The sequence below is a fragment of the Sabethes cyaneus genome, chromosome 2 (assembly GCF_943734655.1).
Source record: "Sabethes cyaneus chromosome 2, idSabCyanKW18_F2, whole genome shotgun sequence".
In the NCBI taxonomy this organism is placed as follows: Eukaryota; Metazoa; Arthropoda; class Insecta; order Diptera; family Culicidae; genus Sabethes; species Sabethes cyaneus.
In genome coordinates, this window is record NC_071354.1 from 36,034,107 (window position 1) to 36,060,912 (window position 26,806).

At 40.8% G+C, this 26,806-nt stretch overlaps 1 protein-coding gene across 4 annotated transcripts in view; it reads right to left on the reverse strand.

Moving 5' to 3' along the window:
* The window catches only part of LOC128733573 (protein enabled), a 75,466-nt gene that overhangs the window by 46,450 nt on the left and 2,210 nt on the right, over positions 1 to 26,806 (reverse strand). For all 4 annotated transcript variants that reach the window (XM_053827244.1, XM_053827243.1, XM_053827242.1 and 1 more), the window contains exons 2-3: positions 3,250 to 3,571; positions 2,731 to 3,113 (exon numbers count right to left, since the gene is read on the reverse strand). In XM_053827244.1, coding sequence (XP_053683219.1) covers positions 2,731 to 3,113; positions 3,250 to 3,571 — 705 coding nt within the window. The remainder of the gene's footprint in view (positions 1 to 2,730; positions 3,114 to 3,249; positions 3,572 to 26,806) is intronic.

A 26,806-nucleotide genomic window follows, 5' to 3' on the forward strand; every position in this document is an offset into this window, starting at 1 on the left:
GTTGTACATAAATCATGAATCTCGGATGATCTTTGTCACTTCTCGAGTTTTGCAAGCCCCGACGGCGCTTCCGACGGCGTGGGCGGCGCTTCTGACGGCGGGTCACCGGCAACACTCGCGACCGGCTCGTCCTGAATGATCTAGTGTTACTATAGATAGTTTTTGTGGTCTTGTTATTGATTAATGTTTTATGGAAGAGTCTCGAATTTCTCGAGTTGGATTAGTTTTTGAGTTTCGCAAAAATTTCTGTTTTATTTGTATGAGAGTCCATATCCCCCTACCACAGGGGTGAGAGGTCTCTAACTATCATAAAATAAATTCAAGACTCAAAAATCTCCTACATGCTAAATTTGGTTCCATTTGCTTGATTAGTACTCAAATTATAAGGAAATTTGTATTTCATTTGTATGGGAGCCCACCCTCGTAAAAGGGAAAGGGGTCGTAATACACCACAGAAAAAAAATTCTGCCATCTAAAACTCTCACATGCCAAATTTGGTTCCATTTGCTTGATTAGTTCTAAAGTTATGAGCAAATTTGTATTTCGTTTGAATGGGAGCCCCCCCCCCTCCTAAAAAGGTAAGAAGTCCTAATTCATCATGGGAAAAATGGTTGCCTCCAAAAACACCCACATGCCAAATATGGTTCCATTTGCTTGATTAGTTCTCGAATTATGAGGAAATTTGTATTTCATTTGTGTAGAAGCCCCCCCTCTTGAAGTGTGGAAGGATCCTAATTCACCGTAGAAAATATTTTTGCCTCCAAAAACCTCCACATGCCGAATTTGGTTCTATTTGCTTGATTAGTTCTCGAGTTATGGGGAAATTTGTATTTCATTTGTATTGGAGCCCCCCCTCCTAATGTGGGAAGAGGTCCTAATTCATCACAGAAAAAATTCTTGCCTCCAAAAACACCTACACGCCAAATTTGGTTCCATTTGCTGGATTAGTTCTCGAGTTATGAGGAAATTTGTATTTCGTTTGTATAGGACCCCCCCTCCTAAAGTGGGGAGGGGTCCCAATTCATCATTGAAAAAAAATTGTCTCCAAAAACACACATGCCAAATTTGGTTCAATTCGCTTGATTAGTTCTCGAGTTATGAGGACATTTGTATGGAAGTCCCTCCTCTTAAAGGGGAGAGGAGTTATAATTCCTCTTATAAAGAGGGGAGGGGTCTCAATTCACCATAGAATAAATTCTTGTCACCAAAAAAAACACCCACATGCCAAATGTTGTTCTATTTGCTTGATTAGTTCTCGAGTTAGGAGGAAATTTGTATTTCATTTGTACAGGAGCCCCCCCTCTTAGAGTGGGGAGGGGTCCTAATTCACCGTAGAAAATTTTCTTGCCCTTGAAAACCTTCACATGCCAAAGTTGGTTCCATTTGCTTGATTAGTTCTCGAGTTATGAGGAAATTTGTATGGAAGTCCCCCCTCTTAAAGGGGAGAGGAGTTATAATTCCTCTTATAAAGAGGGGAGGGGTCTCAATTCACCATAGAATAAATTCTTGTCACCAAAAAAACACCCACATGCCAAATGTTGTTCTATTTGCTTGATTAGTTCTCGAGTTAGGAGGAAATTTGTATTTCATTTGTACAGGAGCCCCCCCTCTTAGAGTGGGGAGGGGTCCTAATTCACCGTAGAAAATTTTCTTGCCCTCGAAAACCTTCACATGCCAAAGTTGGTTCCATTTGCTTGATTAGTTCTCGAGTTATGAGGAAATTTGTATGGAAGCCCCCCCTCTTAAAGGGGAGAGGAGTTACAATTCCCCTTATAAAGAGGGAGGGGTCTCAATTTACCATAGAATAAATTCTTGTCACCGAAAACACCCACATGCCAAATTTGGTTCTATTTGCTTGATTAGTTCTCGAGTTATGAGGAAATTTGTTTTCATTTGTATAGGAGCCCCCCCTCCTAAAGTGGGGAGAGGTTCTTATTCATCATAGAAAACATTCTTGCCTCCAAAAACACCTACATGCCAAATTTGGTTCCATTTGCTGGATTAGCTCTCGAGTTATAAGGAAATTTGTATTTCGTTTGTATAGGAGCCCCCTCCCCCTCTTAAAGTGGGGAGGGGTCCCAATTCATCATAGAAAAAAACTTTGTCTTCAAAAACACACACATGCCAAATTTGGTTCCATTTGCTTGATTAGTTCTCGAGTTATGAGGAAATTGGTATTTCATTTGTACAGGAGACCCCCTCTTAAAGTGAGGAGGGGTCCTAATTCAACATAGAAAATTTTCTTGCCCTCGAAAACCTTCACATGCCAAATTTGGTTCCATTTGCTTGATTAGTTCTCGAGTTATGAGGAAATTTGTATGGAAACCCCCCCCTCTTAAAGGGGAGAGGAGTTATAATTCCCCTTATAAAGAGGGGAGGGGTCTCAAATTACCCTAGAATAAATTCTTGTCACCGAAAACACCCACATGCCAAATTTGGTTCTATTTGCTTGATTAGTTCTCGAGTTATGCAGAAATTTGTGTTTCATTTGTATGGGAGCCCCCCCTCTTAGTGGGGGGAGGGGTCTCTAACCATCACTAAAACCTTTCCTGGCCCCAAAAACCTCTACATGCAAATTTTCACGCCGATTGGTTCAGTAGTTTTTGATTCTATAAGGAACACAGGACAGACAGACAGAAATCCATTTTTATAGGTATAGATATCATACGGTAGTTTCGCAACCACAGTGTTTCGCCGTCAAGAATGAAAGTAAAAATTCATCGCACTCACCTGTTCGTGCGGTGATGAGTCTGCTGCTGCTGCTGTTGTTGTTGTTGCTGTTGCTGCTGTTGTTGCTGCTGCTGTTGTTGCTGTTGTTGATTTAACATGGTGTTAGGCACGCCGCCCATTCCTCCCCCAGCACCGATTTGGCCCCCACCGGGTAGAATAACTTGTGAAGTTGGTGTTTGAGGTGAAAGAATGCCCGGTGGGCCACTACCGGGTATGCCGGGGGGCTGTGGTGGCACTTGTTGACCCGTAAGCTGTTGCTGCTGTTGCATTATTGCTGCATCCTCTCGGGTCATGGTACGATAGCCCATATCCTCTTCGTATGCTAACTGATTTTGATTGGGATTTGTTTGCATCGACGGTGGAGGAACTCGTCCACTTAGCACCTGCAGCGAACGGAACGAATGAAAGAGAGTACACGATTATTATAGTTTCGTTCGTTACAAAAGGGTGCGGAAAATCGATACCGCCTATGAACGGGGCGCGCTGCTCGGCTCGGTTTTCCCAAGCTAGATGACTCACCTCCAGCGCGTGCATCATGGCCCGGGCAAACGCTTCCGCATCCTGCTGGCTGGAAAAATTTAACCCATAGACGAACTTCGAGTCCCGCCACTGGTGAAACGTTGCCGTCGCCTGATTATACTTGAGACCCTTGATGATCGAACAGTTAATGACGACCTCGTGATCCTGCAGCTTGCGGCCCACCACTCGGAATGTGTTGTTCTGCTGGTGGTGAAAAATTTGCACCTTACTGAGGCCGGACGAGCTGCCCGACGGAATCCACTTCTTCTGACCGTCGTCATACACCATGACCGAAGCGCGGGCCCCTATAATACTTTGTTCGCTGTTGGGAGGAGAAAAAGAAACGCAAAACAAAACGAAGAATTAGACATGGTGAAGAAAATATGGGCCAAACAGAAGGCGAAGAAAGTAAAAGGATTTGCTGTATAATTGATCGGTAATGAAACTTTGTATTGTTGTCGAGCAATTAAATGACTGTCAGGTTTTAAGCAGAGCATAATTTGGATCAATATAAACAGAACTTTGACAAAACAAAACAAGTAATTAGTGCTGTCCACATAAATGAGGCCCTCTCATGTATAACAATGGCTCATAAACGATAATGGCCAGTAATTATAATGCAGCCCCCTCCACGGTTATACATTTCATGTGAAATTAATTAACAAAACATAGATAGGTACATCTTTACATTTTTTCTATCTTGGGAAAGATTTATTAAGCAGCTGATAAGTTTTTTCCTTATTTACACAAACCCGTTTAACGCGCGTTAAAAAATAAAAACTGACGAAGTAAAACTAATGTGCCCATGCTTTAATTCGAAAGATGTTAATTTATAGCGACAAAACATGTAATGAAACAACATTCGGTTCCGAGCAAAGTTTGACGACAACAATATATAACAAAATTATCACATATTCTGTCATGGAAATCAATTAGAAATCATGTGTTGTTATCGCGTTAATGTTAGACTTATGAAATAGGTATATCAAAATTTGCTTTCGAGTAGTCCGAATCCATGACACTAAGACATCAAATATTGTTTTCCATTTCCCCTAAAACTTTGCTCGAGTACGAGAACAAGTTCTGCATTTGAATTCGAAACTGTGTACCTTGTACTTATTGACTGTTTTTATTATAACTAAGTAAGTAGGGTAATCACATCACATCACATCATCGCATCGCATCTTTATTGATTTCAAAGCAGCATATGATACAGTCGATCGAGACAAGCTATGGCAGATAATGCACGAATACGGTTTTCCGGACAAACTGACGCGACTGATCAGAGCTACATTGGATCGAGTGATGTGTTTCGTACGCGTCTCTGGGACACTCTCGAGTCCCTTCGAGACGCGACGAGGGTTGAGACAAGGTGACGGTCTATCCTGCATGCTGTTCAACATCGCTCTTGAGGGGGTGATCCGACAAGCGGGCATCGAAACGAGAGGCACGATTTTTACCAAGAGTAGCCAACTTCTAGGCTTTGCAGATGACTTCGATATCATTGCCAGGAACTTTGCGACGGCGGAGCCAATCTACGCCAGACTGAAAGCGGAGTCTAGGAGAATTGGGCTAAAAATAAATGCGTCGAAGACCAAATACATGAAAGGAAGAGGCTCAAAGGAAACAAATGTGCGCCTCCCACGGACGGTAACCGTTGACGGCGACGAACTAGAAGTGGTAGAAGAGTTCGTGTATTTGGGATCGCTGGTGACCGCGGACAACAACACTAGTAAGGAGATCCAGCGGCGCATCCAAGCGGGAAATCGGGCCTACTTTGCCCTTCGTAAAACGCTACGATCAGGAAGCATACGCCGCCGCACGAAGCTAACAATGTACAAAACCATTATTAGACCGGTAGTTCTTTATGGACTTGAAGCCGTGACGCTGCTTACGGAGGACATACGCGCTCTTGCCGTGTTTGAGCGGAAAGTGCTGCGGACGATATTTGGCGGAGTACAAACTGAAAGCGGAGAGTGGCGGAGGCGTATGAATCATGAGCTACAGGCACTGCTTGGGGAGACTCCCATCGTACATCTAGCGAAAGTTAGCAGGCTACGGTGGGCCGGACACGTCGTAAGGATGCCGGACGACTGTGCGACGAAAATAGACCTCTTCAACAACCCCACCGGCACCAGGAACAGGGGGGCCCAACGTGCACGATGGCTCGACCAGGTTGAGAGCGATTTGCGACTTCTGAGACGACTAGGAAATTGGCGACGAGTGGCCCAAGACCGAGTTGAATGGAGACGAGTGCTTGAAACAGCACGAGCAAGAAGAAGAAGAAGAAGTAGGGTAACGGACCCCCTTCATCATACGTAAACACGATCCATACTCTATTTTAAGTTTGTAAAAGAATGATAACCGCAAGTAGTCAAGTTTTCTGCACGATATGAATTTGACACTTCTTTACGTGTACAGTGTACACCCATTTAGACTGATAAAATATTTCGGAACTTTGGAACAAATTTTCATATTCTAGCGGCAGTTCGTCAGGTTCGCCCAGGTCGACAGGGAAACAATGTTACAAACCGGTCCCATAACCTGCACATCGCCACGAATGGTAATGGCGTCGGAGAATATGGGCAAGTATCGACGAGCGCGAATTGAATTGACCACGATCCTGAGGAGGAAAAGCGCCAGAAGGAGGATAGAGATCCTACCCAGCTAGCACCAACTCGTATATCAATGTACGAAAATTATCGTAAATAGCTCCTAACCAGGGATGGAAGATCAGTGATTTTGCTAAAATCTGTGAGTTATCGCCACACGCACAGATCACGATCCGTACAGATCATGACAAACAGTGAATCTTTAGCGTTGATCACAAGATTTTGTTCTCTTAACAGTCTCAGCAGTCGATCATAGTGTTACATTTTAACTAGCTGCGAGAAAAAAGGTCACACAAGTTGTTTGTATTGCGATTCATACGATGCATACAACCAATCGTCTGTATCTGTTATATTTCTCAACGCAATCATGCAATGAACATGATCTGACATGAGGTTTGTTATAATCTGAACGGATCGCGACAAAGTGTTTGTCGCTTACAAGTAGTGATGTCAATGAATCTGAATCTGATCGCTCCCATGATCTTGATCGCTAGAAGCGATTTTTTTCATCCCTGCTCCTAACAAAGTCAGAATCGTAACTAAAGCTTGATAAAGTCCGCCCAAGTTGATTTTTGCTCGTATATAATGATAATAACTGATAATTATTCCCAATCACGTATATCGCCTCCAAAATAGTACGGATATACCAGTTTTGTGCATCAAATACGATTTATTAGCATGTATATCTGTACGTAATACGTCTGTACAAACAATGCACATAAATATCAGTATAAAGTAGTTCATATGGGGCCGTCCATGATCTAAGTGGCCTATTAGGGGCAGGGGGTCGGCCAAAAACAACGCACCATACAAAAAGTATGAAAGAAAATAATCTGGGAGGACTGAAATAACTAAAAATGACTTCGTAGTCAATGGACATCCTGTATATAGCCAGTTGCGTTTCTAGGGTTAACAAGGGGTAGATATACGGAGGGCGTGTATCCTAAGGGGGCATACCTAGTTGATCATTTAACAAAAGTAACCATTACAGGGATACCTCTATATAAGACAGCCTCGTTATAAAACAATCTCGGTATAAGACAATTCGATATAAGACAATTTTTGTCTTATATCGAAACAAATCCCTTTGACATAACTAGTAACGATACCAGAGCTGATTTTCCATTCTGAAATCGGCGCCATGAAGATGTTCATTATTTCGAAATAACCCCAAAAATAGTAAAAAACTAATAGTTCAAACATTAATAAATAGGTCAAAAATCGTAAACACATAACACAGAGCAAAAGTGGCGACCGCTAATACAAATCTTTTTTGAAAAAACCGCGTTTCGATATAAGACAATTTCGATATAAGACAACTTTTAGATATTAAGAAGTGTCTTATATCGAGGTATCGCTCGCCGCAAAAAAAACTAAAATCCTCGTTTTCTGCTGGTCCAGATGGGATCCCAGCAATTGTTTACCGCCGCCGCGCAGATGTTTTGGCAGAACCGTTATGTCGTATATTTAACAAATCTTTCGAACAAAGAAAATTTCCGGCGATCTGGAAGCAATCTTACATGTTCCCAGTATTCAAAAGCGGTGACCGGCAAAATATAAGAAATTATCGTGGCATAATTAGCCTCTCCGCATCGTGTAGGGTTTTTGAAATAATTGTAAGCGCTGTTGTACTCATAAGAAAAGCTACATTTCCTTCGATCAGCATGGATTTATGCCAGGACGATCCGTTTGCACTAATCTTTTGCATTTTACGTCGACGTGCATCTCGCATATGGAGCAGAAATCTCAAATCGGCGTAGTTTACACGGATCTGAAGGCTGCGTTTGACGTGCATCGAAACATTTCGTCGAGTGGTTAAGTTCCTACCTGAGCGATCGAACGCTACGTGTACAGCTTAACTCATGTTTTTCCTCCGCATTCGTCAACAAATCGGATGTGCCTTAGGGCAGTAACATGGGCCCTTTGCTCTTCTCGTTGTACTTCAACAACGTAACCTTACTTTTGGTCGATGGATGTAAATTAATGTACGCGGACGATTTAAAATTATATCTCGCCATTCGGTCCATCGAAGACTGCTGTAATTTGCAAAAGCTGCTGGATATTTTCGTTAACTGGTGTCGTAAGAACCGGCTCATCGTAAGCACGGCAAAGTGTCAGATCATGACATTCCACCGAACTGTCAGCCCAATATTGTTCGTGTACAACATTGATGGTCATGTACTCAAGAGAGCTGATAAGGTCAACGACCTGGGCGTTGTTCTTGACCCTAAACTCAGTTTTAACGTTAATCGCTCAACTGGCATTTCCAAAGTAACCCGGCAGCTCGGTTTTATATCCAAAATCGGACGGGATTTTAAGGATCCATACTGTTTGCTTGTTGCTCTCTGGTGAGACCGCAACTGCAAAATGCATGCCTGGTTTGGTCTCCTCATCAACTCGCCTGGACCCTGAGAGTTGAACGAGTGTAGAAGAGATTTCCTTGGTGGAACACTTGTTTGAATTCGGTGAATCCTCAAAAGCATTTTATAATAAGGTAGTTAATAGCAGAATTTTATAAATGACTGCAATTTGCTACATCTAGTTAATATTCAATTATCATTATTATTATTTGACCATGAAAATATTTATTTGATATGTGAAATGTAATGTGTTATTTGTAGTTTGAATTTTTACATAGTTAGAAGATGACGGGGTTTTTATGCCTACAAGAGGATGGCCTCTATTTGGCTTTTCCCCGTCCAAACCAATCTTCCTAACCTAACCTAACCTCCCTAACCCTAATCCTAGGAGACCTAACAGGTCGGATGGATATGAACCAATAAATAAATAAATAAATAAATAAATCCTTGTACCTCGTTCGAGAACCCGCGGCCGCAGAACATGTGAAACCTACCACCCACCTCCCCCTTTTTAAAACTGGCAGTTTACATTCGGTATAATATATTCGTCTCATATTAGAGTGTTTATTCAAAGCATTTGAAATTTCCAGGGAAAAAGAAAAAAAATAGTTTAAATAATTTAGCAGACCTATGATGCTGTTTGCTCCAAAATGGATGATGCAATCTAATAATCTGTCAAAATATTGTGCAATAGCAGGGGCGTAGTCAGCAATTTTTCTTAGGGGGGGTTTTACAAAAAAAATGACATAGCCTAACCTGAGGGAGTTTATTCAGGAAATGGGGAATTATTTTCAAACATCACAAGCGATTTTGGTTTATAGTCCGGGTTCTTCATTTGATAAAAAAAAATCAAAATGATATAAAAGTAGGTAAATGTTGAAATTACGCCTCCCAGTTGACATCGTGGTACGTTGTATATTCAAATCATGGCTGGGAGAGACTATTAGAGTCAATAGGATCGAGTCCCTTCCAGGCGCGGCAAAAGTCGAGACAAGTTGACAAGCTTAATCTGCATGCTTTTCTACATCGCCATTGAGACATTGAGAAGATTATCCGGTGAGCAAAATCGAAACGAGAGACTCAATTTTCAGTGAAGGTAGCAAACCTCTTGGCTACGCAGATGACTTTGATATTGTCGAATACTTTGAATCGAAACTTCGCAACGGCGGAGGCCATCTGCGCTAGACTGAAAGCGGAGGCTAGTAGGATTGGGCTTAAAGTAAATGCGCCGCAGTCCAAATACATGATTGGTAGAGGCTCAAAGAGACGAACGTGCACTTTTTCTGAACGGTAATCGTTGGGATCGCTGCTGGCCGCGGTTAACAGAAATAACGCATGTGCAGAATGCGCGATGCATTTAAGCAGAAAATCGAGTCTAAATGGCCCTTCTCAAAACGTTTTCATCCGCTAGCAAACAATAGCCACCGTACGATGCTGATAAAGTACATAGCCTTTTAATAAATCTAATGAGCGGTAGTTTTTATGGATTTGACGATACTCGCGGAGGATATGCCCGCATTTGCGGACGATATTTGACGGAACAAAAACTGGAAGTGAAGAGCGGCGGAGGTATACTCCCAAGTAACATTTTAGGTTTTATTGCACTCTTATGATGGCACTATTAACACAAGGCATAACACTTATCTCATTCAAGACCAAAATTAGTCTTGAAGACCGCCATAAGAGTACAATAAAACTCACATTGCTGCTTGGGCTAGAATTCTCTTTTTACGTCCATTTATTTTACGTGATTTCCTTTTGCGTTAATATTCTTACGTACGGAATTTGAATTAATGTTTCCCGTTTTACGTCTAAGATTTGAATTAACGTTCACCCTTTTTACGACCGGTTGTTCTTACGTCCCATAATAGTGGCCGTAAAACGAGATTTGCGTGTATATGAATCGCGAGCAGCAGACACAACTTGGGGAGATTACTATCGGACATCTAGTGAAGCATACGGTAAACTACGGTGGCATAACAGGGTGGCAACTGGATACGAAAAACCAAATTCCCTGATTTTTCCAGGTTTTTCCCGGCGTTTAATAAAATTCTAGGTTTCATATTGCGATATAATTTTTAACTGAAAATGTGTTTCGATCATTGATATTTGAATTGTTTATCAATCTACGAGGTATTGAGAAAAATTTCCCCACCTACTCTATTTCCCTAGGCGAATTCTTTCTCTTATTCTGCCGACCAGCAAATTACACTCCTCCCGTGAGTTCCTTATCTGTGCTTTTTCCCGCGCAAGTTTATTCCCAAACTCAGGCGCAAGTGGAGTTTTAGTGCCCATTACGGCTAGCTCTCGAACCCGTCGTGGCGCTTTTCCTGCTAGCCACGCGAAATGTTCATATGTTTAATTTTTGTTCTCCGAGCCATAAGCCATGCAAAAAAGCAGTTTAATTGAGCTGATTTTTAATTTTGCTTTACCACTGGTGGCTGTTCTACTTTCTGACCAACGCGGCTTATTTCACTTTGCATGGATTGATCGGGATTTACTCTTAGGGGTCCAAGCTAGAGCCAAAAATTCGTAACGTGGAAGGTAGGGTCGCTACACCCGTATTGCGGTTACAACTTCTAACATTCCGCTGTATGGCAAGTTTATGCACTGCCGTGAGTCAGTCGAATTTCTCCAACATTTTTCTCGAAAACCAAATTTCGCTGCGGTGCCACTGAGCTAATTATCGATAACTTAATCTATCGCTTGTGTGTCGTACTTCTTTAACTATTTCTAAGTGTTCTTGACTACTCAATGAATCGATCATTGGGATTGTTTGAAAAATTCCCTGATTTTGTTAAAAATTCCCTGATTATTCCAGGTTTTTCCAGGTAATTTCAAATTCCCTGACAATTCCAGGTTTTCCAGGTTTTTTCAGGTAGTTGCCACCCTGCATAAGAAAAAATGTTCTATTTAACAACTCCACGGGCACCCAGAACAGAGGGACCCTACGTACGAGATGGCTCAACTTGGTCTTGCGATTTGCGCCTTCTGAAACGCCTGGGAAATAGGTGACGAGTAACCAAAGATTGAGTTGCATGCAGCCAACTAGTTGAAACAGCATGAGGTCTATGCTACTGACCACGACAACGAGGATCGTACAACTAATCCTGTAAATTTTCCTGTGCTCTAAGGAATTGATAGCAGAAATTTCAAGCTACATAGTGTAGAACAAATTTTCGTCTGGGGAGGTATGAACCCCCAAAACCCTCCCGTCGCTACGCCCATGCTCAATAGTAAAGAATGTGAGTGTACTGGTGTATACTGACGAATTTTTGTTGTGTATGTGAAATCCACAAATTGGATCGATCATTATGGCTTGGCACAATCTCACCCCCGTGAAGCTCGAAAAGTACAAAGTTTCGAAAAATATTATTTCAGTAATCAAAACTTATCCAACGTTATTTCCGAGTATTTTTGATCGCGAACTTTGAAACCCTGTTTAGGCTAAACAGTTTGCTAATATTATCTGTGTTCCATTCTAAGTTGTGAATAAATATGTTATGGTCATCATCATTCTGAATTTAGGTTACCAGTTTCTTTAGATATAATAAATTTTCACAAATAAACAGTTTTGGTTTTTGGCACAATCTCACCCCCGTGGCACAATGTCACCCCGGATGGCGGTATTTCATTTGTATGGAGCCTCCCCTCCTAAAGGAAGGAGGGATCCTAATTCACCATAGAAAAAATTCTTGCATCCAAAAACCCCCTCATGCCAAATTTGGTTTCAGTTGCTTGATTACTTCTCGAGTTATGCAGAAATTTGTGTTTCATTTGTATTGGAGCCCCCTTTTTAGTGAGGGGAGGGGTCTCTAACCATCATAAGAACCTTCCCCGGCCCCAAAAACCCCTTCATGCAAATTTTCGCACCGATCGGTGCAGTAGTTTTCGATTCTATAAGGAACATACGGGCGTATTAACCCCGAGTTACAGACACTACTTGAAGAATTTGCTACGGTGTGCCGACGCAAGGATACCAAACAACTGTGCAGTCAAATCCGTTCTCTTCAAGAAATTCAACGGCACCAGGAATTTTATGTTTTGAAAAAAATATTGAGAAATAGTGGGTTTGCTACATTATGTTTTCGTTAATAACGAAGAAATAATCCATAAATATTAATGTCAAGTAGTAGTAACTGTAACTCGCATCAAAGTTGTTTCTAATGCTGACCTTTTTCGAAATCATAACTAACTAAACACTCCATTGATTTATTTGTTAATGAAAAAACGTTAAAAGCAATAAAAAATAATAAAAAGCAGTAAAAAATAAACATCGCTTTTAATGTGACATTAAATCCATCCATTCATAATAAAAAAAATTGTAATCTAGTTTTTTGTGCCAAATAGCACAAAATGCATGAAGCGTGAAAATTCAATCGCGACTAAGCGATGCAACCGCATTCCGGGGTTTAAAAAAAAGTGCAGATAGTATGCGCCTCAACTCTATAGAATAATTGGGACTCTTCTCACGAACGCGAACGCCGCGGTTATCAGTAGCCGCGCGCTTGAGTTTCTGCAGGAATCGCGCTTTTGATGCAAAATTTGGTCTACTCTGTTACTTTTCAACAGCAATCGACTTTTAACGGCGGGTTTACGTTACGGCAGAGTATCCACGACCAGCATCAGCAGGGCAACGCGAATTTCACGAATGGCGAAACCGGCAGTGACACCAAAAAGAAGTAAATCGAATCCCTAATTAGCTAGCTTTTAGCCCAGACGTCAGTTCATATCCGATTCATTATGATGGCTTTTGACGGTTCTGGTCGTGTTGTCGTCCGTATCGTCCGTGGCACAGCGACAACAACCAACGACGCCGACGGTAGGCAATGGGGCAGCAGTCGGCGGCTTTTAGCCGAAACGAAACCGCCCCGACGTTGATTCTCTGCAACCCTTGTGTCACGCTTGGCTACCCGCGCACCGGACGGGGTGAAATCGTTATTTTCGGTACCCCATATCAAATGTTATTTGGTTGGTTTGTCTCTGCTGGACTCGATGGATGACCGGCCGGACGGACTATCGATTTCGCGGATGTTTTGAAATTGCGGTGTATTGAAATAGACGAATCACCCACCATCAAGCAGTTGTATAACTAGCCAATTATGAAACTTGCCATTTTGAAGACCAACTGTGAGAGGCAAATGAAAGTGGTTTTCTATCACGAGCAAAATTGGATTCACTGTTAGATAGGAAGGTCCATGCGAACTGTTTTACAAGCACTGTACTGCTTGAAAAGTTTGCATAATTATAGTCGAAAATGGCATTTGCCAACTCTTAAATCAACTTAAATTATAAGTAATTTTGTTGATATATCCTTATTACTTTATTAATTGCAGTTGGGTCATGTTTTTTCAGTCTAAATGTGTCTAGAGGTTGCTGACACTATATATAATGAATATGTGTAATTCATTCTGCAAAAGATTCATATCTTTTTAGTTTGATATTTCTTAGAATGTTACGAATCGTCTATCAATATTAATACTTTACAGTAATTAAAAACGAAGGTTGTGCTTATATGTAAAATATAAAAAATGATCGTTAATTAAAGCCTTGTGAAAAACATAAAATTACTCCTTTCGATCAAGTTCAACTCTATTTGGCGGCGATCATTTAATTGTAATTTCAGCAAATTTGAGCTCAATTTTAAAACTGCACTGCATTTTTAGACAACACTGAATCTAGGCTGGGTAATGCGTAAAATCGGTACCTCGCGTACCTGCAGTTATAACATAGACCCCAGAGAGGTCATTAGCTTCTTATCTAGCAACTCCTATCCCTACGTCCTCGAGGTACCAGGTTAGGGGCGGCACACAACAGCGACTGATTCGGAGCGGGCCAAACCCAAGACGGCAGCCCTGTCCGCGAGACTCGCAGCCCCAGTAAGGCGGTATGCTTAAAAAACTTATATCTCGAAGAATTCAGTAAAGGGACTACAACGGAATAATCGGAATGGGCCCAGGCAAAACTAAAAGGACAACGATTATTGGAAACTTGTTACTTGGAATGTCAGGACTAAAGAAGCTTGTAAAGGAGATGAGATGTAACTCATTTTCGCTTCGTCGAAACCAAGTGGACATGAAAATCGTAAATTTCTGAATCTTTTGCTCGAAAACTTGTGGAGTATCAATTGATCAACGCGGGAGAAAATATTAACTGCAAGCAAACGGCGACAAATCCCCTCATATCGTCACGAAATCGATGCGTGCCGCCTAATTGGCAATCAAATTTGTAGCGTACAGTTAATAAAAATCACCTAAATGTTGAGCTCGAAAAAAAAAATAAAAACTTTTTCGAGCAACATTGAACAGAGTCACGAGATTGAGATTGCAGCCATCCAAGAAGTGCGTTGCCGAAAACGTCAAAACGCGAATTCCACCCAGTAGATCCGATTGCGGGCACGACATTCAAGTATCCCATCTACTACAGTGGCGACAAAAAGCAGAGCATGGAGTAGGAATTTTATTACATAGAAAACAAATGAAGCGTGTCAGGGTATGAAATAGGGAAGGCAACTAGGAAAAAGCGCCCAACATAGTTCTAGCCATCCCAAGCCCCTACCTAGCGCCTCCACGTGGCCATACCTGGAAATATTTCAATTTGTATAATTGAGTAGCCAAGCTAGGAGGTGCGGTTTTCAGTTCCTAACCTTACAAATCTAGTTTTAGGCAACCATTAAACTACACGACTTTATTTTCAAGTATTATATGATTTAAACTAATATTTTTGGCAAACTAATCTATTTTCAGAGAGCGAAATAAGGCACTATATCCTTGGCCAATGGCAGCCTGGCTTCTGGTCTAAATGCCATTAGTTCATCCCTGAGGGTCCGGAGTATCACTTAACCTTTATTAGCAAAGATACTCCCAACGGTGACTGTACATAAATCATAATCTATGTATATGGGAAGCGTTTGGTACGGGAGGGCCACGCTTTCTTCCTTCCTCTTGATTTTAGGGAGTATAATGGAATTAGGTATTTTTTCTGGTTTCACTTGATTCCTTGTAATTCTCTCTGCGGTACATGCTGCGCAGTTGGCCTGGCCGTTGACAAGAAAAATGATTGATTTAAGTAATCGTCATTTTCCAGGATGCCTTCAAGAGTTGGCTGCGTTAGTGTGAGATTAGATTAGATTAGATCAGAGAGAAAACAAAAGAAGCGTGTCATTAGGTGGAGGCCCATCAATGACCGTCTATGCGTGTTGAGGATTAAAGGCAAATTCTTTAACTACAATCCGATAAATTTGTACGCTCCGACGACAAACCCGATGACGTAAAAGAGGTGTTCTATGATCTTCTCGACAGGACATATGGAGAGTGTCCAAGACATGACGTAAAGATAGTCATCGGGGATACAAATGCACAGGTCGGACGTGAAGAGTTCTTTCGTCCCGTTATAGTTAGAGAAAGCCTTCATCCTACCACGAACGACAATGGCTTGAGGCTAATCAACTTCGCTGCAGCCAGAGGAATGGTTATTTGTAGTACCCATTTTGCACGATGGAACATTCGAAAGCACACATGGAAACACCCTAATGGAGAGGCGTGCTCTCAAATCGACCACATTCTGGTTGACGGGCGGTACTTTTCTGATGTCGCAGCTGTGCGATCTTTCCAGGGACCAAACGTCGACTTGGACCACTATCTCGTAGTAAGCAAGATCCGCTCCCGGTTGTCCAACGTATTCAAATCGAAACCAACGAGGAAGATACGACTGAACTCGAAAGACTGATGAGCGGATTGGGAACCTGAACGAACAGTGGAGGCATATCCACGACGCGAGCAGTACTACAACGCGAGAAGTGTTGGGTACTACTGCGGCAGCCACTTCCAGTGAGTGGTTTGACGCAGAGTGCCAATGAAGAGTTACTGATAAAAAGAATCCAGCCAGAAGTCACATATTTGCTACAACTGTGACACGCCAGAGCAGAGCGAGATGCTAGAGCTGCGAAAAGCGATGGAAACAACATTTCGATGTTGAATGGTGAACAAGATGGAGCCGTCAACAGAAATAGGATAACAATTGAGGATGATGGAGTGGTTGAGCAATGGATCCACCAACTTTGGACGAGGTTGAAAAAAGCAGGTAGAGGACGGCAGCCCTGCCAAACTTTTTAAAATCAAGAGCGAATGGCTGCATTGTGCAATTCGTCAGGTTATACTAAAGGTATGGACTGAGGAGGAACTACCTATGAACTGGTTGGAAGGTCTCATGTCCCATTTACAAAAAAACTGACTCGAATGCAGTAATTATCGAAGCTCTCCTGAATTCTGCATACAAAATTCTCTCACGCAATTCGTTCCACAGTATGAGGCCATTGCAAGAAACTTTTGTTGGCGAATACCATTGTGGAGACGCTCCACGACGAAAAAAATGTTCACCTTGCGAAAAATCCTCGATAAATTCGGAAAATTCAATTGCCACACCCATTTGCTTATAAACTTCAAGGCGGCGTACGATTCAGCTAAACGAACTGAGCTGTGGCAGATTATGCTTGAACATAGTTTTCCAACAAAACTGATTAGCAGAGAAGCGGTACCATCAACACGAAATCTCATATGCTTTCAGGATTCGCAGACGACATCGATATCATCGGTGTTAACCGTAGAGCTGTGGAAGCAGCCTTCACGCATCTTGAAGAGCAAGCTGCGAGGATAAAGCTTGTCATAAACTCTGCCAAAAGCGAAGTATATGGTGGCTGGTAGAGAGCGTAGTAGTCCTTCGGGTGTTGGAATTGCGGTGGTGATAGATGGAGATACTTTTGAAATGGTCGACGAATTTGTTTACCTTGATACGTTAGCGGCATGTGACGGTGTGAGCCGTGAAGTAAAAAGGCAGATGGCGGTTGCCAACAGGGCTTTCTACGGATTACGTAGTCAGCTAAGGCCCCGTATCCTCTACAAAATGCTGGAATATGCATCGGTCGTCTGGTCCCCGTATTACCCAAATGAAACTCAACGCTTCGTGGCTATTCAGCGAAAATTCATTCGCTTCGCTTTACGTCATCTTAGATGGACGGCTCCATTGAACCTACCCAGCTATAAAAGTCGTTGTATGCTCATCAACTTGGATTTTCTAGATGAAAGACGAAATGTGGCAAAAACATGTTTTACCTTTGTTATACTATATAACAAAGGTTTAGAAATTGATCGAAAAACACGAAATTGATCCGAGGCCCGTAGGGCCGAATCACATATACCAATCGATAGAGCTCGACGAACTGAGCAATGTCTGTGTGTGTGTGTATGTGTGTATGTGTGTATGTGTGTATGTGCAGCTCATTTTCTATCGCCTGTTTCTCGAAGATGGCTGAACCGATTTGATCGCTTTTACTTTTGTTTGAAAGGTATTATTGTCTAGTATATCACTATTGAATTGCTTTGCGGTCCGACGTTTCGTTTAAAAGTTATAAGCAAAAATGTGAAAACTACGTGACACGCGTTTCTCCTGAACTACGCAACCAATTTTAACGATCTTAGTACCAAACGAAAGCTCTTGGTGTTACTAAACTTTTTACCAAGTTTTATTGAAAACGGACAAGCAGTTTAAAAGTTAGCCTTAAAAACCATTTTTGATAAGATCGCCTGTTTCTCAGAGATGGCCAAGCCGATTTATGCGCTATTAGTTTTATTTGGCAGGTAATATAGCCGGATAGATCACTATTGAATGGTTTTTGGATTGGACGTTTAATTTGAAAGTTATGAGCAATCGTATACACCACACCAAAATTAACAATAATTTACAATGATTTTAACCAAGATAATTTACCTAATTTCAATTATTTTAATATCAAACGAGAGGTTTTGACACTACGAATATATATGCAAAATTTCAGAAGAATTGGTTTTACCGGTCAAAAGATATCAATCCTCAAACGCTCGCGCCAACTTTTGCAACACAGTTACTCGCGCGCACAATAACCCAAAACCAAAGAAAACGTGTGCACTAGAGTTTTGACTAGGAAAACTTGTTTTTAAGTTTATCGAACCTTTGGAAGAGTTTCTTGAAATTGAATGCTCTATCATCTGGTGCAATTTAAATTTGGGTTAATCCCCCTAAAAGTGAAAAAAATTTTTTTTTCAGTTTCAATATAACACATTGATATGTTCTGCAAAGTTTTAGAGCCTATTATTACAAGAAATTTTGCTGAAGACTGTAACCTGAGATAGAAGCGAAGACAGAGAAATCTTATTTATTGTTTCTGTATTTGTAAAATCAGTTTTTCTATTTTAGCTCTTTTTGTAATTGTTGTATGACTTTTTCATGTGTTACAAAGTTATACAAATAGTAAAAATACACAACTTTGCTGAAAATAGTATACCTCTATGTTTGCTTGTTTAGGAACTGTAGAAGTTTGATTATAAAATACCCTGATTTTAACCCCGAATTACTCGACTACCAACTGACGGATACATTTTAAACATTTTACATTTGCTGATAGTTTTGCTACATACAGACATCATTTTTCCATATGAAGTAACGTGAAAAAATTCCAGTTTGGGGCCAATAGCGGTACACCCACGGTTGCCAGTATGCCAGATAAATCTGGATTTTGCCAGATTTTTGATTGCGCGCCAGACCAACAGACAAAGCTTAAAACCTTCCAGATATTTGGCACTGTGCCAGATTTTCGATTATCCGTCTTGCAAAAAGGTCATCACTTCTAATTTTGGACAAAATTTTGCATCTACGGGGAGCAAAACGAGCAAGATTTTTTCAGGAAAACGCCTCCCCGTCGGACTAATTTACCACCAGATTTTTGCCAGACACTTTTATTCGTGTTCGCCAGATTTTTGGGAAAACCAGGCAACCTTGGGTACACCTCACATGCTGCTTGCTTCGTTTCTGTGCTCTCGGTTTATGCTGATCTATTTTCCTAACAATTTAAAGTATTATTGCATTGAATAATTCAGACATTTTGCTGAACATTTTTTTGAAGAATATACGTTAGTTGAACTCCGATTGGTAAATATGGCATTCAAAAACCTACACATGTTATTCAGTATACAACAGCGTGAGTAACCGAAGGTTAATAAAAATTGATGAAATTTTTTCAAGAAAACCTTATTGATGCATAGTTATGCATAGTTCAAAAACCTATAAACTAGACCTTTACTACGCAATGTATATGTTAAAGAATAATATTTCTTCTTACAACTTACTTTTACTTGCACTTACCCACATTAGTAACAACTTACTCAGCAATTTCATAAGAAAAAGAACTATCAAAATTTGTAAGTGCTACTATTTTGTTCAAATTTTGTAAGCTTATTCAATTTCCAAAATTTTTATGTAAACCAACGCACAATGCAACGTTAACTAATAGATGAATTATGTTCCGAAGACGTGTCGATTTCTATCTCAAATAGTAAGTAAGACCGTATAACAAAGGTTCCTTTCACCAATAGGTGGATTAAATCAGGTTTTATTAGAGATCTTCTGCAGGGTAATATTGATTCCTCTACACTGCTCAGCATGCTGGATATCAATATACGTCGCCGTAGTCTTCGATCTCATTCGTTTCTCATCGTTACTCCAGCAAGAACAAATTATGGCTTACATGAGCCAGTATGTAGAATCTCTCGTATTTTCAACACATGTTACTATGTATTTAATTTTAATGTAACGCGAGAAACAAATAAGTATAGTTTTAGACGTGTTTTATGTTGATTTCTGTTGTAAATTTGCTTGTAATATCTGTAGTTGTGTAGTTAACTCTGTCATTGGGGTGATGTTTTACCTGTTGACTTTAATTATAATAAACAAGAATAAACAAGATGCTAATGAGAGGCGAACCAGCCGCAGGCTGAAAACCTCTCTAATATAGAATAAAAAAAAAAAAAGATGCTAATTCTTCCGGTGGTGTTCAACGGCCGCGAAACGTGAACGTTTAAAGAGAGCAACCAGCGTTTTTAGCGTAAGATCTATCGATCAATCCTTTGCCGCAGTAGAGAACTCAACGGAGGCCGTCGACTTCGAGGCAGACCCCGTACCCGTGGCCGGATGAGCGCTGTTGAAGAGAATGCTAGAACAGCGGGTGTTATGGGCGACTGGAACAACCCAAGACAGAGAAGCGCGGATACAACTCCCAAATTTGGCCCAGATTCAATATTTAGGCAGATTGTCGCCAAAAACGTAAGTAGGGTAGATGCTCCAGTTATTGTGGTAGTACCAGTAGTGGTGGAAACTCAAATTATTCCATTATTTTTGCAGAGTTAAATACAAGTTTGATAAGTATCGAACTACCAGTTACAGTATCATTTGGTAAGTATCTACCTTGTACCAAAATCTGCAATTCGAGTTTCCACCACAACTGGTACTACCACTACTACTGAAGCATCTACTATAAGTAATAACAAGCATTTAAAAAAAATTTAACTCTTTTTAAGATGGAATTCAAAATTTATACCTGTTAAAAGCAGTTGATACAGTCCAGTCCTACAGTTCATAAAAAGCACAAATAGGGACGTCGAGTCGGAGGCAGTTAAGTTTTGAAAAACTTAGAGAGACTGTGACGGATAGCAATAATTTGAAGTTAAATAAAGATAAAGATTCGAGATATTCTACATCGGATGAAAAAAAAACGCCGCTGCCGGTCTGGATGGAATACCGGCTGAGAGGTATAAATATAAAACTGAAAAGTTTTTAATGATGCATATGTTGATTGTCCAAAACGGTACACCGGAAGAATCCAATTTCAAAGTCATGGATTGGGAATTTTCAAATTCCGATCCATAAAACAAATAACTTGCAAGGAGTTGAAAATTATCATCGGAAGATCTGTCTATGAAGTGCGACATATAAGTTTTATGTTGATATTTTATTTTATTAAACAGATTACGAAGTCAAATTCAAAACCTAAAACAATATTTGATTCACGAAATGTGTGGCGAATCAAATATTGGTTTTGAAGATCATCCTCGATGAGCGGTCAAGTAAAGTAAGATCATCAATTCTTGTGTCAAATAACTTGGAACAGGTGTTCCAAACTATTGATGCATCGGGCCCATCTGATCTTGCTAGATATGATATGATAGTATCTCTCACATGGATTATTAGGAATATAGAAATCAATGCTCACTCACCACAATAGGTTAGCACATCACAAGTACCCAGTGGGGAGCAGGATCAGAGTGGAAACGGCAGAGTCCAAGACCTTGTTCAGGAAGGACCAGTTATTACGTGGATACCTAATTTTTTCCCGTGTTTGGAAAGTATCCCGACTTATCGCAGGGCTGGGTCAGCCCTTCAACACGAAATTTGTAATCAAAGTAGTAGTTGAAAGAATTGTTGTAGGTAGAGGAAAAAGATTGAGTAGAGCTTCTAAGGCTTTGGAGGGAGTGTTACTCATAGCCCCTGTGATGGAGATGGTAACAAACCTTTGTAGTCTTGAAACGATGGTTCTACAATTGATGAAGGGACGGTAGGGAAAGAAATGAAAATTTTTTGGTGAAGGTGGGGAAGAGCGGAAAGGAAGGACCAGGTCCAGCGCCTCTATGGTTCAAAGGTACAAGTACCAGCGAATCACATGCCCTGGCGGGTGTTGTGGGTTCGAATCCGGTTGTAATCTTAGATTACAGCTTGGTTCGACTCATGCACCTTCCAGTATTGGACAAAAGGTAGGAGTCAAAATGAGCAGCATAGCTGGTAGCATAGCTACCAATACCCCCCCCTTCCTTTCCGCTCTTCCCCACCTTCACCAAAAAATTTTCATTTCTTTCCCTACCGTCCCTTCATCAATTGTAGAACCATCGTTTCAAAAAAATATTAATATATATGTATGACCGCATTTCAAGGTCAAGACTAAAAACTTGAGATTAGTCTTTGTAGTCTGTTCAACTTAATTTGAGCCTTTTTATTTTTTGTTTTCGGCCACCAGATAACCGACGCATTATAGGTGATTCTGAGCTTAACTATTGCTGAGAATATCCAGTATATCATATTTGGGTGAAGGCCCCATTTTTCCCGAAGGCTTTTTTACAGACTCAAAATGCATTTATTGCCTTACTTGTTTGTTATTTTATATACGTATTCCAACAAATACGTGTGCCTAAGGTTACGCCCAAATACCTAAATAGAGACAGCTTTACGTGTTCTAGTTTTAGATCAGTGATGGAAACTTGGTGTCTTTTAGTAAATGGCACAATTGTTGTTTTTGTAGGATCTATGCTCAATCCTTCGCGTTTGCACCATGACAATGTTAAAATTTAATGCACATTGCCTTCTGTCATGATGATAGTATCATATTTACCGCGGACTATAATAACATCCGCAAATCCAATTATTTCTTATCCCTTATGCTTCAGTTTCACAAGAAGATCATCAACCACTAGAGACCACAAAAGAGGACAGCCTTTAACAGCTGTTACTCTTACTTCTGTGGCACCGAGATGAGCTCATATTTCTCTATTTGATAGCATTCTCACAACCCAATCAATTATACTTACAGTAAAGCCACGATTTCACATGGCATTTTTCATCGATAGGAAAGCTGCATTATCAAAAGCACCTTCAATATCAAGAAATGATGCTAAGAAAATTGCTTTGGCAGTGAAAGATTTCTCAACTGTTTGTCAAAAGAGTCTGAAGTACTGTTGTGGTTGAGTTACCTGTCTGATAAGCAAAAATGTGAAGTTTTGCTCTTTAGTTAGTGGATTTTGAGCAAGTATTACAGATTTAACGTACTCATCTATTAGGTTTTGCATTAATTTTGAGAAAATTGACGAGAGATTTGTTAGTCTAAATGATTTGAGAGAGGACTTGTCTGCCTAATTTACTTTTGGTATGAATGTTGTCCTGACTACCCTCGCATTTTTGGAATATATTCCAGCACAAAATTTGAGCTGAATAATTTTACCAAAGCAGGAATTATTGCCGGTTATTGCACTTTTGAATAAGTGTTTAAAACCATAATCATCACTTGATCAGTTAGTAAGAGCGATCCTGGAAAATGAGTTTGAATCAATATTTCCAGAGTTTAATTCGCGTTTTTTGTGAATTATCCGTTGGCCTTTTTGAGAGACCCAATACCATTTGAATGATCTTTTGAGATAACTTTTTGAAGCCTTGCAGTCTAAGAAGCGCTTTCTAGGGTTTCACACGTATGCCTCCGATCTCCGCTTGGATCTTTTTATTCTTCTGTTATAATCATTCAAACCTACTTACTTTATGTTGTGTCTTGATTGAATGAAAGACTGTTCAACTACCGAATATAATACAGGTATTTACGTCTATTACTATTAACTGACAAACCAAGAATGAATAGCTGTTACTTGTTTGCTAGCCTAGATTGCTATGATCTAACATCTCCCCTCTTTAATTCATCCAGTAGCATTTAAACCGGGCAGGTAACTGGATAAATCGTCGTTCACGTTCAGAAGCTTGAGACACTGGGTCGAAATTTTCCTGAGCTAGTGGTTGATTTCTAACAGCAATAGTATCCTGAGCTACGGTGTTCCCTAATAACTCGGGGTTTTTTATTTCATCTGGTTCCGATTCCAAAACTGGTTTCATTTGAACTGGATCTGGAACATTCGCATTCAACGTAGCGTTTGGTACTAAACGATCCGATAGGCCGAAGTTACCAAAAAATATCGATAGCGGTGTCGAGTCCGTAGGATGATTAGCTTTAACTAGAAGCCGGATCTTTAATTCAGTTCGCATGTGAGCGAACCAATCGACAAGAATCTTTGAGAAGAACGTTATAGTTCACCTTACCAATTCTTTCGATTACTTTAGCTGCTTCCCACTGCCAGGCTGGCAGTGCCAGCACTTAGTTCGATGAACCTGCGCGAACACTAATTCACCAACTTTGAAACTTCGACGAACTGCTCCGTGCTTTCTGTTGATGGCTTCATTTTGCTTTTCCGCCTTTGGATTGTAGGCTGAAACTGGCTGTTCACTCGGCTGAAGTAACGATGAAATGGTTCGTATTTTTCTGCCGAATATAATTTCCGCCGCAAATTTCTCATCCTGGGTAGGTGTTGTGCGGTATACTTGTAGAAAGGTTTGCAATGCTAGTTCCACTGATTTTTCTTCCGAACGAATTTTTCGAAGGCTGCGTTTCGAGGTGTCCACGAATCGTTCTACCAAACCATTTGATTGTGGGTGGTAAGGTGCAGTGCGAATGTGTTCGATACCCAGGCGTATGCAAAACTGATGAAACTCGTACCCAGAAAATTGTGTACCATTGTCTGAAACGGTCACCTCAGGAACTCCAAATGTAGCGAAAGTTTGATTTAGGAAATTGATTGTGGTTTTTGCGTTATCGATCGCGTTGTTTATACCTCGGGCCATTTGCTGAACGGGACCAGCGTAATTTGCTGAACAGGACCAGCGTATTATATGTGGATTCTGGACCATGGTTGACTTGGTGAAGGCCCTGATTCTAGAGTCGCTTTCGTAGGTGCTTTGCCTTCGATGCAACAAGGCGTGCAGCGTTTAACGAATTGCTCAATATCGCCATCAATTCCAGGCCAGTAGACAAAACTGCGTGCAAATGCTTTCATTCGTATCATTCCGGAATGACATCGATGAAATTGTCATAGAATTTGCCGTCGAAACTTGTCTGGAATTACCACTCTGTCATGGAACATTACACAACCGTCGATCAAACTAAGTGCTTCACATTTGTTGTAGTAAGGTTGAACTTCAGCTGAAAGACTTTTGGAGCATGTAGGCCAACCGTCGCGGATATGTTTAACAACGGTTTGTAGTACAGCATTTGTTAATGTAGCCTTCCGGAGTACTGTAAAAGAGACAGGGACTTTTTCTGCTGCATCAGCCAAAATGCTTGAGAGATCCTCTTCTAGGGTAAGTACCGCAATCACATATTCTTCCTCTGGTTGTTTAGTTCGATCAATCAATCTGGATAACAGGTATGCACATCCGAACTCGTTCGTTGAAACATGGTGGATTTCAAAGTCGTAGTTCAGTATTGTGAGTGCCCAGCGTTGCAACCTGTTTGCAGTGTGTAGTGGAATGCCCTTCTTGGAACCAAAAATGCTGTATCGAGCTGAAGTTTGGTTTTCACGCCGTTGATGCTGATCGGTATAAACTTCCACTTGCTGGATCGTTGAGCGATTTGATTCACAACAAAAATTCCTCTTGATTTGGCTTACTTTCCCTTTTTCCTGTATTGCTTTTTTCCCTCTTGTACTGACTTAGAGTTGCTAGCTGACTTGGAAATGCAACTACAGTAGCCTTCCTTATGACCAACACGGTTGCATGTCTTACGCTGATGACTCAAAAACGGACAATCGCGAACGTAATGCATTTGACCGCATTGCCAACAAGGATTTACAAGCCGTTGAGTGATTCTTCGAAGTATCTTTATCACGAACTGTGTATGTACATCGTTTGCTTCGATTAATGTGGTGTCCGCTTTGAGATTGACCAGTCGTTGACACTCCTCGATAAGATTTTCAAGTTTTACTGTTGCTTCAGCTGTCTCGGTTTCAATGCGGGAAAGTAGTCTAACGCGTATGTCTGCATAGCATGGCAGTTTGAGATCACAAACAAAAATCAGACATTTGAATTGGTCTATCGTAAGTTTTTCAAATTCGAAAGCTTCACAGGCGCAATTCACCTTCCCTCCGTAGCTGATGATGTCGCCTGCTTCGGATTTCAATAGTTGTAAACACTGGTAATGTTTGTTGAACACGGTTATCTGGGTGCCGAAAAATTTCTTCAACGTTGCTATGGTAACGTCAAAACTTTTCATGTCTGGCTCTTGCGGAAGGATGAAATTGATGTACAGGGTGTGCGAAGGCGTGTCCAGTTTTCGTAACAAGAGTCGTAGCTTTGCTGGCTCGTCCAATTTCGCAGCACCATGTTCGAAAAGGTCCTTGTAACGATTGTACCACCGGTCAAGAGTGATTCCGTTGTCGGGATCGAACGAAAATTCGGTAATGTTGCTTGCGAGATTTTCGAGAACTTGTTCGACATTAATTCGTGCTGGAGCTGGCTCCGCCAATTTTTGCAGTGACTCCGTTATCCGCAGGATCGCTTCTTTGATTTCAGCCATTCTTCCGGAATTTTGCAGGCTTTATCCTCGTCACCAATTTGTTGTGTCTTGATTGAATGAAAGACTGTTCAACTAACGAATCTAATACATTTACGTCTGTTACTATTAACTGACAAACCAAGAATGACTAGCTGTTTCTTGTTTGCTAGCCTAGATTGCTATGATCTAACACTGTGCGCCTTCAGGCTGAACACCACGCCTAAGAACATACGCATTGAGAATCCAGATTAGAAAAAAATTAAAACAAAGAACTTCGAAAGCCGAATTAATTTAAATTCATAAATTCTGAACAGGGAGTGCGATTGGAGACATACTCATATCGAATTCAAGATTTCTCGAAGCATTCAAATCTTTTAAAGCACGGAGTACATCAAGAATTTGAAGTTGAAAAACTCCTATGGTCCATTGTTGTGATCTTTTCAGTCTCCTCTCTTGCGCTTTCCATGGCGCCATAAATGCATTTGAACCCAATTTTTTAGCCAATAACGCCAGCAACCTTTTTCATGCTAAACAGATGCGTTCAAATGCATTTGCATAAGCAGAATAAGCGTAAGAGAGGCGAC